The sequence below is a fragment of the Neoarius graeffei genome, chromosome 6 (assembly GCF_027579695.1).
Source record: "Neoarius graeffei isolate fNeoGra1 chromosome 6, fNeoGra1.pri, whole genome shotgun sequence".
Lineage (NCBI taxonomy): Eukaryota > Metazoa > Chordata > Actinopteri > Siluriformes > Ariidae > Neoarius > Neoarius graeffei.
Window position 1 is genome coordinate 63,231,913 of NC_083574.1, and position 16,632 is coordinate 63,248,544.

At 43.4% G+C, this 16,632-nt stretch overlaps 1 protein-coding gene across 1 annotated transcript; it reads left to right on the top strand.

Moving 5' to 3' along the window:
- Nucleotides 1-1,356: 1,356 nt before the first annotated feature.
- Nucleotides 1,357-2,337, top strand: LOC132888306 (uncharacterized). The gene has a single exon (XM_060924373.1). The coding sequence runs from the start codon at nt 1,357-1,359 to the stop codon at nt 2,335-2,337; it is 981 nt and encodes a 326-aa protein (XP_060780356.1).
- The last annotated feature ends 14,295 nt before the right edge of the window (nt 2,338-16,632 follow it).

Here is a 16,632-nt window from a genome sequence, read left to right on the forward strand (position 1 = left end):
TGACACATAGACACAGACAACCATTCACACTCACATTCACACCTACAGTCAATTTAGAGTCACCAATTAACCTAACCTGCATGTCTTTGGACTGTGGGGGAAACCGGAGCACCCGGAGGAAACCCACGCGGACACGGGGAGAACATGCAAACTCCACACAGAAAGGCCCTCGCCGGCCCCGGGGCTCGAACCCAGGACCTTCTTGCTGTGAGGCGACAGCGCTAACCACTACACCACCGTGCCGCCCCTATATATATATATATATATATATATATATATATGGGTGGCACGGTGGTGTAGTGGTTAACACTGTCGCCTCACAGCAAGAAGCGTCTGGGTTCGAGCCCCGTGGCCAGCGAGGGCCTTTCTGTGCGGAGTTTGCATGTTCTCCCCGTGTCCGCGTGGGTTTCCTCCGGGTGCTCTGGTTTCCCCCACAGTCCAAAGACATGCAGGTTAGGTTAACTGGTAACTCTAAATTGGCCATAGGTGTGAATGTGAGTGTGAATGGTTGTCTGTGTCTATGTGTCAGCCCTGTGATGACCTGGCGACTTGTCCAGGGTGTACCCCGCCTTTCGCCCGTAGTCAGCTGGGATAGGCTCCAGCTTGCCTGCGACCCTGTAGAAGGATAAAGCGGCTAGAGATGATATGAGATGATATATATATATATATAGAGAGAGAGAGAGAGAGAGAGAGATATGCAAGTACAAATTTTTCATGGGGCGGGATGGTTTGGAACAGGTCTTCTAAAATTGGCATAACATTTACCCGGAACGGGTATTTGAGGCGGGTCGTCTAGCTTAAGCTTGATTAGCGTTGTTACGCACGCAATTTGTTTTTTCAAGCAGCTGTCAAACGCAGGCGCCGTTTACACATACCCGGGTATTTTTAAAAACGCAGACCTTAGCCTTCGTTTGTGCCTTTCGTTTATACACAAACGGAGTTTTTTCCTCTGAAAACAATTCTTTCTAAAAACCCCGGCAAAAGTGGAGATTCTTTGAAAACTCCGTTTTGCGTTTGTGTGTAAAGAGACCAAAATGGAGTTTTAGGCAATCTTCATGCCACAAAAGAGCGACCATTGTACATATGACAAGCATGGAAACACTCAGAGTAGCAGCATTTCTGTTATTAAGAGCTATATTCGCCTGTTTGCTTTTGAGAATAAAGCTCATAAAGCTCATTGACCAGCCGAGACGCATTAGGGCTCGGAGGGCAGCAATTGCGGAGCTTCTGGTGACCAAAAGAGCCCGACCATACCACCGCCAGCGATTTTGGGTTCGACCTGGACAGACTGCTATCTGGTGGGAGAATTTCGAGAATGGCGTTGTCGTCCCGGAGGAATGGCAGGAAAATTTCAGAATGTCGCGATCCTCACTCCTGTCACTCGCAGAGTTGGTACGTCCGTACATACAGGGTGAGTGTACTCACATGCGCGCTTCTGTCGATGTCATCAAAAAAGTTGCCTGCACACTCTATTACCTGGCTGACAAGGGTAGACTGCGCAAGACAGCTAATGCGTTCGGCCTTGCTTGCTCAACAGTGTCCATCATAGTGAGAGAAGTATGTCGAGCAATTACCATCCACATTGGCCCCATGTACATAAAGTTGCCCACATCGGAGGAATCTGTACAGCACTTCGTCGCCAAGTTGGAGGAAATGCATAGTCTCCCTCAATGCGTAGGGGCTGTGGATGGCACGCATGTGGAGATAAAGCAGCCATCTGTCAATTCCACAGATTACATTAATAGAAAAGGGAGGCTCAGCCTAAACATCCAAGCTACCTGTGATTTCAACTATTCGTTTATTGATGTGGTAGTTCGGTGGCCTGGTAGCTTTCATGATGCACGCATTTTTGCAAATTCTGCACTCAATGACCTTCTGAAAACTGGCAAAATCCCACCATGTCCGAAGAAAATCGTAGAGGACGAAGAGGCCATACCAGTGTACTTGCTTGGAGATCCGGCATACCCTCTACTCCCATACTTAATGAAAGAGTATGTGAATGGGGGGAGCAATGCTCAGGAGCAGTACTTTGGACTGTCATTGTGCCGTGCAAGGATGGTCATAGAATGCACGTTTGGGAGGCTGAAAGCCCAGTTTGGAGTCCTAAAACGAGCGATGGACATCAATATGAATGACCTTCCATGTGTCATATATGCGTGCTTTGTCCTGCATAATTACTGCGAGGCTGTGAATGACACAGTGGATGTCGGCAGGGTTACAGAAGCTATTCAGGACGACCGGAACAACCAACCTGATAATGCACCACCGGTCAGAGAGGGAATGTCAGCTGAAGGGAAGAGGGTCAGGAGAGTCCTGACAAAGTTTCTTGACCCTTGAAGAGACGTAAGAGTTTAATAGCCTACACTGTTTAAATGTTTTCATTTACGTGGTAAATACTTCTTGTTTACATATTTGTTGTTTGTATGCAACACTTCTCTTTTTCAACTATGTTGTAGGCCAGGGTAACAGTGACATGTGATCAATGTTTTTGCTTTTATGTGCCACACAATTACTACTAATTGTGCATGCATTTCACCCAGTTCTGTTCTGATCAGACACAATGTTTTCTGTAATAGGACATTCAAGAGAATAAACATTGTCCAATAGTTTTCTGTTCTTTACATGTTAGTCATACTGTATGTGAACATTTTGTAAAACTGTCTGAATATAATCATTAAAGAATCACAGACACACAATTTTTCCCCAAACATTTTACTGATATGACTTCAGTAATGGCTTATCACAGACCCATAAAGTAGTGCACAACATTCACAAAATGAAAAAGCAGCAGTGCAAATACACATCTGTAGTACAAATTCTTAGATAATGAAGGTACACAGCATGGCCCCAAAAAAAGTCACGACCAAAAAAAGGTTATACACACTAATATGATGTGGGACTACATTTGACTTTGATTACGCCGCACATTTGGTGTTGCATTGTTTCAATAAACATGTGCAATACCAAATGTGTACTGTAAACAAAGCTAAAGGACGTCCAACAACATATTAGTGTGTGTGGCCTTTTCAATCAATCAATCAATCAAGTTTATTTGTACAGCGCTTTTAACAATAAACATTGTCACAAAGCAGCTTTACAGAATTTGAACGACTTAAAACATGAGCTAATTTTATCCCTAATCTATCCCCAATGAGCAAGCCTGTGGCGACGGTGGCAAGGAAAAACTCCCTCAGACGACATGAGGAAGAAACCTCGAGAGGAACCAGACTCAAAAGGGAACCCATCCTCATTTGGGCAACAACAGACAGCCTGACTATAATATTAACAGTTTTAACAGGTATAACCCTCAACTGTCCTCATGGGGCCGTCCTTCACAGGAGTGGGGCGATAAAACTCCGACCAGACACAGGGCACCAGGATGGATCAAGCAGGTCCGAGGGGCAGAAGAGGCCAGCATCTCAATCCCAGGATCAATATGTAACTCAGAGGGACAGATTGGGGGGGGGGGGGGAAGAGAGAGAGAGAAAGAAAACATGTTGTTAGGTATGCCCTAAAATTGACAAGTATTAAATCTGTGTGGTAGGCTCGCAGAGACAAGAGTCTTTACATCAGGCATGACACACAATGGCATGTTAATATGGTAAAAAAATATATCATGACCTGCTCTGGCTGGATGCTAGATTGGGTGATGGGAGCACACTCCTCAGCAATGATGAGATGCAGATGGGACCCTTAGGCCTGGCCAAGACAATTCAGTTACATTTCACCGGGTCTGGGACATGTGACAGAATGTCTGATGGCCAATTCCCTGCAGGCTACGATAGCCAGTCGAGGTCCCCACCGTCTCCACCAAAAGATTTCCTGTTGACTCCATGTAACTCAGAGGGACAGATTTGGAGTGGGGGGGGGAGAGAAAGAAAACACAGGTGGTTAGGTATGCCCAATGTCACCTGAATAAGTAGGAACAGTATACATATTGCACCGAGTACAAGCAGGGACTCCGGCAACTAACTATGACAGCATAACTAAAAGGAGAGAGCCAGAAGGTAACACAGGCATGACGGAGCCCCGGGACATAAAGCAGCAAGCCACTGCACCGTCAACAAACTCGAGTGAGCAAGCGAGTGGGGACTGACAGCATCCATACATCCCAGTTTACCAAAACACTTTATGTCTGAGGACCCTCCAGACCTACTCCTTTACCTCATAAACACCATTAACAAAAGGCTTGACTAAACAGATATGTTTTCAGCCTAGACTTAAATGCTGAGACTGTGTCTGATTCCCGAACATTACTTGGAAGGCTGTTCCATAACAGTGGGGCTTTGTAAGAAAAGGCTCTGCCCCCTGATGTAGCCTTCACTATACGAGGTACCAGCAGATAGCCTGCACCTTTTGATCTAAGTAGGCGTGGCGGGTCATAGAGGAGCAGAAGTTCACTCAGGTACTGTGGTGCGAGACCATTTAGTGCTTTAAAGGTCAATAGTAGTATTTTATAATCAATACGAAATTTGATTGGGAGCCAATGCAGTGTGGATAAGACAGGCGTGATGTGGTCATATTTTCTAGTTCTAGTAAGGACTCTTGCTGCGGCATTTTGAACTAACTGGAGCTTGTTTATGCACTTATTGGAACATCCAGACAGTAAGGCATTACAATAATCCAACCTGGAGGTAACGAAAGCATGGACTAGTTTTTCTGCATCATGCAATGACATTAAATTTCTTATCTTTGCAATATTTCTGAGATGAAAGAAAGCTATCCGGGTGATGTTATCAATGTGAGTTTCGAATGAAAGACTGGGGTCAATAATCACTCCAAGGTCTTTTACTGCTGCACGTGAAGAAACAGAAAGGCCATCCAGAGTTACTGTGTAATCAGAAAACTTACTTCTAGCTGTATGTGGTCCTAGCACAAGTACTTCAGTCTTGTCAGAGTTAAGCAGAAGGAAATTTATAAGCATCCAGCGTCTAATGTCCTTAACACATTCCTCAATTTTATTAAGCTGGTGTCTCTCATCAGGTTTTGCAGAGACATACAACTGTGTGTCATCAGCATAACAGTGGAAACTAATACAATGTTTACGAATAATATCGCCCAGAGGTAACATATATAGAGAAAAAAGCAGTGGACCCAAGACAGAACCTTGTGGAACACCAAACTTTACCTCGGTACGTCTAGAAATATCACCATTTATATCAACATACTGATAACGATCAGTTAGATAAGACCTGAGCCAGGAGAGGGCCATTCCCTTAACTCCCACAACATTTTCTAGTCTATCCAGAAGAATGGAATGATCAATGGTATCAAATGCTGCACTAAGGTCAAGCAACACAAGTAGCGAGACACAGCCCTGATCAGACGCCAACAGTAGGTCGTTTACTACTTTAACCAGTGCTGTCTCTGTGCTATGATGAGGTCTAAATCCTGACTGATACATTTCATGGATGTTATTCCTATGTAAATATGAGCATAACTGCTGTGCCACAGCTTTTTCAAGGATCTTGGAGATAAAGGGGAGGTTTGATATTGGCCGATAATTGGACAGCTGACAGGGATCAAGGTCAGGTTTTTTAATCAGGGGTTTGATAACTGCTAGTTTAAAGGATTTGGGTACATAGCCAATCATAAGAGAAGAATTTATTATTTTTAGAAGCGGTTCAATTACTCCAGGCATTATCTGTTTGAATAGATGTGTCGGTAAGGGATCTAGTACGCAAGTTGAGGCTTTTGATGTAGAGATTAATGAAAGTAATTCAGTTTCTTTTCGGGGAGTAAAACATTCTAACTGATGATCTGATACAGTTATATTGTTAACTACAAGGTCACTTTCATTGTCTAACCTTAAATTAGTAGTTTGAATTTTTTGTCGGATATTCTCAATTTTGTCATTAAAAAAATTCATGAAGTCGTTGCTACTACATACTGCAGGTGTGCATGTGTTGATAGTGGACTTATTCCTGGTTAATTTTGCTACAGTATTAAATAGGAATCTAGGATTATTTTTGTTATCTTCTATTAGGGAGGAGAGATATGTTGATCTCGCAGCACTAAGAGCTTTTCTATACTTCAGGAAGCTCTCCTTCCACGCCAATTTGAACACTACCAATTTTGTTTGACGCCATTTACGTTCCAATTTTCGAGTGGTCTGTTTTAATGTGCGAGTGTCATCATTATACCAGGGTGCTAATTTTTTGTCTCTGACCATTTTCCTTTTTAGAGGAGCTACATTATCTAAAGTATCGCGGAATGTTGACTCTAAGCATTCAGTTGCCTGATCGAGTTCTGCAGGGGCTGACAGTGACCCAATCAAAGTTGACAGCTCTGGGAGATCATTTATAAAGCTCTGTGCAGTAGTTGACGTGAAAGTACGTTTAATACAGTAGCGTGGTGAGGTGCATATATTATTACTCAGACATATTTTGAATGAGATGAGACAATGATCTGAGATAACTTCAGACTGTGGAAGTATGACTATATTGTCTACGTTTAATCTGAATGTTAGTATTAGATCAAGGGTGTGACCACCATTATGGGTCGGTCCTATGACATTCTGCTTAATCCCGACTGAATCTAAGATGGACACAAACGCTGTTTTTAAAGGGTCTTCTGGGTTATCAAAGTGAATATTAAAATCTCCGACAACTAAAGCTTTGTCTAAGGAAATAACCAAATCTGAGATAAAATCTGCAAATTCAGAAAGAAACTCAGAATATGGCCCCGGGGGCCTGTAAATAATAAGCAATGGAATTAACTGGGTAGACTTATTTTTCGAGGCTACATACATTATATGAGTATGAAGAACTTCAAATGTATTAAATTTATAACCAGGTTTGTGTGTTACACCTAGATAATCGTTATAAATAACCGCGACGCCTCCTCCTCTGCCAGTTAGACGAGGCTGGTGTATATAACTGTATCCAGGAGGACTCGCTTCATTTAATGCTATATATTCATTTGGCTTAATCCATGTTTCTGTTAAACACAGTACATTAAACTCCTGATCAGTAATGAGTTCATTAACCATTAGCGCTTTAGATGTAAGAGATCTAATATTTAATAGCCCCACCTTTAGATCAAAGGTGCTGGCAGCAGCAGTACAGTCAGTCTGATCTAATTTTATATTGATTAGGTTACTGGAACAAACTCTCTGAAAATTTCTACCTTTTTGTTGAGCTCGGGGAACAGACACAGTCTCGATGTAGTGGGCCCTGAGTGACGACTCTGTGCAGCTAGCAGACAGTCGGTTTAGCCTGTTCGTCTGCTCCCTGGCCTTGGCTCTGGATTGTCAGAAATTAACTAGGCCTGTTCTGAGACTATGGCCTTTTCTTGGCCAGGCTGTGTATTTGAACTGAACTTTGTAAATAGTAAATACAGTAAACACAGGAACTTAGTAAAGTTCGGAATTCACAACATGAAAAAGTAGTGTATACAAGGTACCACCTCAGGAGGCTACTGCTGTTCAAACGGAAAAAAAAAAAAAAAACTGAGAAATGTAAACAAAATGATATGGCCTGTCATAGACCCATAGAAAGTAGTGCACAAAATGAAAAAGCAGCAGTGCAAACATAACATCTGTAGTGCAAATTGTTCGATAATAAAGGTATTTGAAATAAACTTAGGAATTCAATTAGGAACTTAGGACATTCACTACCTGAAAAAAGTAGTATAAGTAGTAAGGTTCCACCTCAGTAGGCTACTGCTGTACAAACAAAATATACCTGAGAGAAACAAAAAAAAAACCCTTAAGGCTCCCTTATGAAGACCCTAAGTCTTGGTATAAAGATACGAGTTGCAATGTTACTGTAAACAGACCAAGTGCTCAACCAACAAGTGAACAATGTTGCTAATCCTTCCCATTAAGGGCTTGCATAAGAAATTGCATCCTGGCTGTCCTCATCATGTGTGTCTGCCAAATCAGTGACATTGACTGTGCTGAGTGGCACTACATTGGTTGGTGTGTTCCCATAGGAGTTTGCGTGTGGTGGTGGCATGTGTGCATAGGCTTGCCCAAAGGGATCTCTTCCCTGAAATGGGAAACTGTAATATGGTGGTGGTGGAGGTGGTAGTGGCTGCACAACTTGTCACAGGAAAGCAAAGCCATCGGTAATCATGGCTGTTAGCCTATCCAGGGTATCAGCCATTTTGGACATATTCTCGGCTGCCCTGTTTTCAGCAGTCTCAATGATGTCAACAAGCTTTTTCTTGAGATTTCTGTCCTCAGCAGCATTGTGGGCGTCGGCAGGCAGCTTTCATTTTAGACGGTCATGCTGGTGTCCCTTCAGTGTCGCCTGTACAGAGTCATCTCATCTCATCATCTCTAGCCGCTTTATCCTTCTACAGGGTCACAGGCAAGCTGGAGCCTATCCCAGCTGACTACGGGAGAAAGGCGGGGTACACCCTGGACAAGTCGCCAGGTCATCACAGGGCTGACACATAGACACAGACAACCATTCACACTCACATTCACACCTACGGTCAATTTAGAGTCACCAGTTAACCTAACCTGCATGTCTTTGGACTGTGGGGGAAACCGGAGCACCCGGAGGAAACCCACGTGGACACGGGGAGAACATGCAAACTCCACACAGAAAGGCCCTCGCCGGCCATGGGGCTCGAACCCAGAACCTTCTTGCTGTGAGGCGACAGCGCTAACCACTACACCACCATGCCGCCCCCTGTACAGAGTACCCAAAGAAAATGTATTAAAGCATGCTCATTTGCAGATGTAAACATCTTCAAATATAATCACATTTGATATACTTTGCTATGTTCTCTCAGTCTACTGTTGTAATTTCTTTGTTTTAACAGTACTTTGTCAGGGATAATGGCCGCAATGTCAGTGTTCTAATACAAGAACAGCAACTTCAGCTTCAACATTTCATTATTAATTAGTCTGATGAAGTATTTCTTCATTGAAATAAAGAAGACATGAGAGGTATTGGACGCAAATACTGCACTGTACTTTTGCTGCTGACTTCTGCCACTGCTAGCCTACTGTCCTGTACACTGTAACTTGCGCTGAACCTAAATGTAGCCTATGGGAGAATGGTAAATATGTCACAAGATGTGTGTGTGTGTGTGTTGGGTGGGGGTATGACGAGCCACCAGCAATAGTACAGTCATTGCTCCTGTTGCTATTGGAATACTGACTGAGCACAATTACATGACAAAAGATGCATACCTCAAGTTGGTCTCTCCTCTGCTTCGCTGCGGGAGTGATGTCGAGACTCTCGTCATCTGTCACTGACTCCTCCAATGACACCAATGTGGAGGAAGCAGCAGCGGTATCCTCCATATCTCGTGTCTCAAGGCCGTTGTGGAGGGTTGTGGTGGATGGGGAATCACCCCAAATCTCCTCGCAGAGTTCTAAGTAGAGGAACACCACTCATCCATGGCCACTTCTGCCTCCCGTGTCAATGGCGTTTTTATACTTCCCCCTGATAGCCTTCATTTTTGTTGTGAGACTTGCTTGTGTTATGTCCCCCTTAGCATGTGGAAAAGCCTCGTTGGTCTCCGGTGGGTACTTGTCTAAAAATAACGACAAAATGTCAGAGTATTTCGCTTTACAGGACTCCCAATCAATATTTTGTTGTGCTTTAGTAGCCTTGTAGTCCTGCGCAACTTTAAGAAGTAACTCCACTTCACTGTCGGTCCAAACAAATGACCCTGGCACCATGTTTTCTTCTTTGAAAGGAACAGGAAGACGTTCGTGTCGGTGGTTCTCGATGAGGCTTCTGATTGGATTGTGTGGAATTGTCATTCTTCTAACACTGCCACCGAAAGTCTTGGCGTAGTTTAACAGCTCTTGACAGCGTATTTATGCGGATCAATATAAACGTAATTTAAAAAAAAAACACAGCTGTGTGCATGAAGTTATTTTGGAAAACGGAGTTTAGAAAATATGCGTTTTTAAAAATACCCGGGTATGTGTAAACAGCGTAGCAGAGTCAACTTTATGATCTGCGATTATAATGTCTTAAGCAAGGCTGAGAAACGGTGGACTAAGACGTATTTATTTTTCTATATCAACACAATGACAATAAATTTGCGTTCAAAACGTACTTACCTTTCCCTCTAGACCTTTTTAGCCATGCATCCAGCATGGAGCCACTTGCAACTCTCTTCGTCCCCATTTGTGAGCCACATGATGGTATGAACCATTCACAGTCCATGGAACACTCTAAGCCAATCAGAGTACGGCTTACATATGGCACAAGGGGCAGTAATGGCTGCACTCATGGCGAGGATGTAAACAAAGTTGACGCAGCAATGGACATACATGACATAGTGGATGTAATTTACGTTCACAACTTTTTTTGCCATCAGAAATATTTAATATTAAATTTTGTGACTTGACTGACAATAGCCGGCGGCATAACAAGCCACAGATGATGATTTGCCGCCAGTGACCAGCTACTTTTGAGACCGCTGCACTTCAAGTGATTCTGTTCAGTCTTAGGAATGAATCAAACACAAAAACTCGAATGTGCTCCATTGATTTGGACAATTAACTGGCTATCAGAAATGTATGTCCTATTGTTTTGAGATAAAGGGTTGCCAGGGTGGCATGGTGGTGTAGTGGTTAGCACTGTCGCCTCACAGCAAGAAGGTCCGGGTTCAAGCCCCGTGGCCGACGAGGGCCTTTCTGTGCGGAGTTTGCATGTTCTCCCTGTGTTCACGTGGGTTTCCTCCGGGTGCTCCAGTTTCCCCCGCAGTCCAAAGACATGCAGGTTAGGTTTACTGGTAACTCTAAATTGACCGTAGGTGTGTGTGTGAATGGTTCTCTGTGTCTATGTGTCAGCCCTGTGATGACCTGGCGACTTGTCCAGGGTGTACCCCGCCTTTCGCCTGTAGTCAGCTGGGATAGGCTCCAGCTTGCCTGCGACCCTGTAGAACAGGATAAAGTGGCTAGAGATAATGAGGATGAGGAGGGTTGCCAGTAGGAGGAGTATGCAATGAGAAAGGTAAAAAAAAAATCCATTCCATTAAGTGAGGAGGGTGAAAACCCCTCCCAACTCTTAATCCCATCAGGTCAAGTCACAATGGGTAAGGTAATGCTTTTTTTTTTTTCACACATTCCAACACAGTTCTAAAACTGCTTTTTACAACAGCTTCATTGATCTGGTATTTGACTTTATTTTGGTATTTGATTCTATTCAGTGGGTCTTGAAATTAACTCTTGTACTATTTTACTCAGTTTAGAGCCACAACAAACTCTTTTACTCTGTTACACAATTACTCTGTAATTTTGCTCTCACTCCACCTCCAAATTTTACTCTCTAAAATCAAAATAGAGCAAAATTAACTATTTTTCAGGAAGCTACTTTTAACTCTGGAAAAACTGTGCAGTCATTTTTTCCTGTGTATGCACTACTATCAACTGATATGCTCATCAGAAATAGAAGAAATATTTATACTTACTCAAGTTGATCTTTGGCTGGATCAAGTCAAAATAAAAAAATGGCACTGATCATCATCAGTGTCGCAGTTCTCAAGACTGAATTTCATCGCTGTCCTGAATCATCTGAAGTGCATAAAATCTGCATGCTATAGCGCAACAAGTTTTACCTCCAAATAACCAAAACTTTGACAGATTTTATAATTCCTCTATAATTCCTCTAATTTAGTATTTATTGTAGGTATTTTTTTTTAACTTGTGTGGCTTCAAGGCTGCAAACAGGAAATTTCCCCATTGTGGCACAATAAAGGTCTTCTTATCTTATCCTGTTTATGGTGGGCGTTCCCACTGCAAAAGAGAAACCAATCAAAACTGAAAGAAGGAAAGTTATTATCTATTCAGTGAGTTACCATGTGAATAGCCTTTTATGAATGAGTATGAGTAAGTGCTCAGCACTCCAACTCCAGTGTGACTGAGAAAGGTGACAAGTTTTATGTTTCATCTAATAGGTAATTTAAAAACTGTAATATTATTTGACAGTGGGCACATAGGAAGGTGTAAAGTATAAAAATTATGTCAATATGTTTATCATGCTTGCATGATAAAAACCTCATGAAGATACTTATCTAATACATAACCTGCTCAGTCTACGCCTGTCAAGCTTTGCTGGTGAAGCTCTCGACCCTAGAGGGTTAATGTCAAGCCTGTGTTTTTTCACACAAAATGCCTTTACAATGATAAGTCATGCAAAATAATACAACAGTTTCACCAGGATCTCTGCGTGAACTGTATGGGCTATTGGGGATTAAATCTACCTGCACCAGTATCTATCACCCACAAACAAATGGCTTCGTGGAACGATTCAAGTTGTAAGTGAAGATGCACTTAACTGGGATAAATGGCTCAAGCCCCTGTTATTTGCAGTACGAGAGGTCCTGCAAGCCTCCACAGGATTTTCACCATTTGAATTATTATATGGGTGGAAGCCACACAGCATTTTGGATGTGTAGTGGGAAAACTGGGAGGAGGGACCTTCAATGAGTAAAAATGAAATTCAGTATGTTCTTGACCTGCACACAAAGCTCCACACCCTCATGCACTTAACCCAGGAGAATTTGCAGCAGGCATAAGAGTGTCAAGCCCTGCTGTACGACAGGGGTGCGTGCCTTAGGGAATTCATGCAGGGAGACAAAGTACTCGTGTTACTGCCCACTTCAAGCTCTAAATTAGTCACCAAGTGGCAAGGTCCCTTTGAGGTCACACGGTGAATCAGGGACATCAACTATGAGGTGAGGTTAATGGATAGGGGAGGGGCACTGCAAATATACCACCTCAACCTGCTGAAACATTGGAACGAGGGGGTCCCTGTGGCATTGGTGTCAGTAGTCCCAGAGAAGGTGGAGCTGGGGCCAGAGGTAAAAAAATAACAACTCAAACCACTCCAGTCCCCTGTGGAGATCACCTCTCACTGATCCAACTCACAGAGGTTGCCAAGTTGCAAAAATAATTTTCTGACATGTTCTTGCCCCTTCCTGGTTGCACCCACCTCATAGAACACCACACTGAATCACCCCCAGGGGTGGTGGTGTGTAGCCGCCCTTATTGCTTACCCAAACACAAGAAAAAAGTAGTTCAGTATGAACTCAAGGCCATGCTCAAAATGGACATAATTGAGGAGTCCCACGGTGACTTGAGCAGTCCAGTGGTCCTGGTTCCCAAGGCTGATGGGTTGGTCCGGTTCAATGTGGACTACAGAAAAGTCAAAGCAGTGTCTAAATTTGATGCGTACCCAATGCCTCGCATTGATGAGTTGCTCGATTGATTTGGCACTGCTCGATTTTATTTGACACTGGATTTGATAAAGGGATATTGGCAGATCCCCTTCACTCCTCTACCCCCCCAAAAAAAATGGCCTTTTCCACATTGTTCAGATTACACCAGTTTGTCACATTCCCTTTTGGGTTATTTGGGGCTCCCGCTATGTTCCAGTGGCTCATGTTCCAGTGGATCCTCTGCCCCCACACCGCCTACGTTGTGGCTTACCTTGAGGACATTATTATATTCAGCAACGATTGGCCACAGCACCTAGAACACCTTAGGGCCATCCTAGAGTCACTGAGTTGGGTGGGTCTCACAGGTAACCCAAAAAAGTGTGCAATTGGGCAGGTGGAAGTACTGTATATGGGTTTCCACTTGGGTCATAAGCAGGTGCATCCCCAAATTTACAAGACTGCAGAGATTGCGGCCTGCCCAAGCCTCAAGACCAAAAATTGGGGTGAGACAGTTCCTGGGGCTGGCTTGCTATTATGGCAGGTTTATACCTAATTATTTGGATGTCACCAGCCCACTAACTGATCTCACTAATAAAGGGGGCGCCAGATCCAGTCCAGTGGATGGAGCAGTGTCAACAGGCATTCACCAAGGTAAAAGCTGCACTGTGTGGAGGGCCACTTTTACACTCCCCTGACTTCTCTCTCCCTTTTATTTTGCAGACAGATGCATCAGACAGAGGGCTGGGGGCCATTCTGTCCCAGATGATAGAGGGTGAGGAACGACCAGTGCTGTATATCAGCCTTAAGCTCTTGATGTGTGAAAGTAAGTACAGCACCATCAAGAAGGAGTGCCTGGCCATTAAGTGGGCAATCCTCACCCTCTGATACTACTTGCTGGGGCACCCATTCACCCTCTGTTCAGACCATGCACCCCTCCAGTGGCTCCACCGCATGAAGGATGCCAATGCGCAGATCACCCATTGGTATCTCACCCTCCAGCCATTTAAATTTGAGGTGGTCCACAGGCCAGGGGCGCAGATGGTCATGGTGGTGGACTTCCTGTCCCATCGGGGGGGGAGTCCACTGCAGGCTGGATGGGTCCCTGGACTGAGTCAGGTGGTGGGGGTATGTGGCAGCAGGGGCGTGACCGAGTGTCGGTTTGTGAATGGAGGGCAGGGCCAGGGAAGGTGAGTGGCAGTCAGTACACCTGTTCCTAATTAATGTTGTATCTGTGTGCTTTGCAGTAAGTGCAGAGAGTAGAAAAGGAGGGAGAGAGCAAGGAGAGGAGATCTCCCCCAACCAGAGCACGTGTGTGTGTGTGTGTGTGTGTGTGTGTGTGTGTGTAAAGCTGAAAACCAAGGGAAACAGTGAAAATAACAAGTCTGTGTGAACAACACTCCCTGCCTGCCGCGCTTCAATATTCCACCCCCTTCAGGCATAGAAAACCTATCAGCTTCTGATGCCCTGAGACAGTCAGTCTATGGGAATTCTCACACATTCTAAAGCCCTAAGCAGCAACCTAGAGTCAAAATTCTCTCATGCTAGCAGACAGTTATCTGCTAGCTGCACATACATTCTTGGTGTATGGCTCTGATATAAAGGGTGATGGGTTCAGTGCAGTGGGTGACTGACCCTTCCTCCTATGGGTCCTCTATCCAAGGCTTAAAATTTCAAGTGGTGTTGCACTGGCTGTAATGGCAGCTGGAGCTTCTGGGTGAGGGTGCTGTCTCTGAAGTTCCCAACAGCCCCAGCACTGTAACAGAAGACATATCCCCTGAGTGTGCAGTCTGAACTGGCCATTCAAATTCAGGGTGAGAAATGTGGAGCATGTTGGAGTGAGGCATGATGCTCACTCAGGAGTGGACTGTAGAACCATGATGCGGTTGCAGAGCAATGTGCCAGTTGGTGTTCATGACTGCAACAGTAAAAACATAATTTATCCTTATGGCACCTTTGTCTTTCAGCTTAATCTGGCTGACTTGCATGCGTTTAATGGCCTGGATTTCCAGGAATAGAGTTACGGTTGTGCTCTGCTCTTGAGCAAGACATCAAGGTGAATGGACATGTTGATAAGGGAGTCGAGGGTTGCCTGGTCATCACAACATGACAACTGTTGCTGCCATTCTCCAACAAGGTAGCCCTGTGCCAATAATGCCTGGTACCATTCAAGGTTCCTTGTTGCATCCATAGGATTTTGAAGTATTCTGTCAGGCTGCAGATATGGATGCAGGTACAGGCACAGTAGAGCTTTATCAAAGTATGTCAACAAATCCAACATGCAATCCAAAATCAGTGTCAAAATCCATGCAAAGCTCAGGCAATGTACAAACATCAAAATGGAACAATCAAGAGCAAAATGCGAAACCAGAAATGGGATCAGAACCAGAGAGAAATCAATAATTAAATGGCCAGGATTGTGTGATCTGTAATCCAATTAACATGAATGTGAGGTAGTCTGTGATGGCTGTGTTGTAGCTCTTGGTGGCCATGTATGCAGGTTGCATTGTGTTCTGGGAACTGTAGTTTAATGTCGATTCTAGCACTGACATGACAGAACCTTCCTCTAAAGCACTACCTCTGGGAGCAACAGTCCATCTAGATCTTCCTCTAGGTCATGGACCTGAGTAAATAGGCTGTTAGGCATGGAATTCCTGGTATAGTTTGATGCCAATTCCATTGCTGACATGTTATTGACAACAAAATTCTTAGTTCTTCCCATCAAAGTTGTGAAATTTGGCACACTAATTCTGCATAGTGACAGTGGCTTTTTCAGCAATTTTGGGCTTTGACTCTCAGTGCCTTGAATGCAACCATGGGTCAAAGTTCAAAATACATAGGACACAGGAACAAAAATCTTTCCAATATTAATTCTTGGCTTATGCCAATTTAAAGGAAGACAATGAAAGAATATCTACCATATTAGATTTTCTGTTATTTTGAGATAAAAACAAACAAAAAAATCTATTTGAGTTTTTGAAAGACTAATTTCCACAAAAGTTATCGGGATGTTTATTGATGTTCAAAAGTGTCAAACTTGATAGACAGCTCAAGATGAGGTCTGAGCACTAGTGGATGCTTTAATAATTAAAAGTATTTTCCCCCATTACTTTTGAAGTGTTTGGTTTAACATCAAGATTCTTGTTTTCCCTGATTCCTTGGAAACTGATAAGGTCAGTTGATGTAAAAATTCCATGGCCACCTTTTAATTTATGAATAATTTGGAATTTCTTGAAAACCACTTAAAACTTATCACAGCCTTCAATTTTTGTACAATTCCCACCACTAGGTCATCTTCAAACCAAGCTGTGCAAAAGTTATGAGATGGATTTTTGATATTCAATACTATTTGTACCTCGCATTTGAACAAATTTGACAGTGGTGTAAAACAGGAAGTGAGGTGATATACTGAAAATGCACAAATTAATTCACAAAATCATGTTAAAAGGCATCTACTCATCAAATTGAATCCAGTGCTATATCATTCATGCTTGTCTA

Excerpts from the sequence above, each read along its gene's own strand:
- LOC132888306 (XM_060924373.1), top strand. The coding sequence starts at position 1,357 with ATGTCGCGATCCTCACTCCTGTCACTCGCAGAGTTGGTACGTCCGTAC.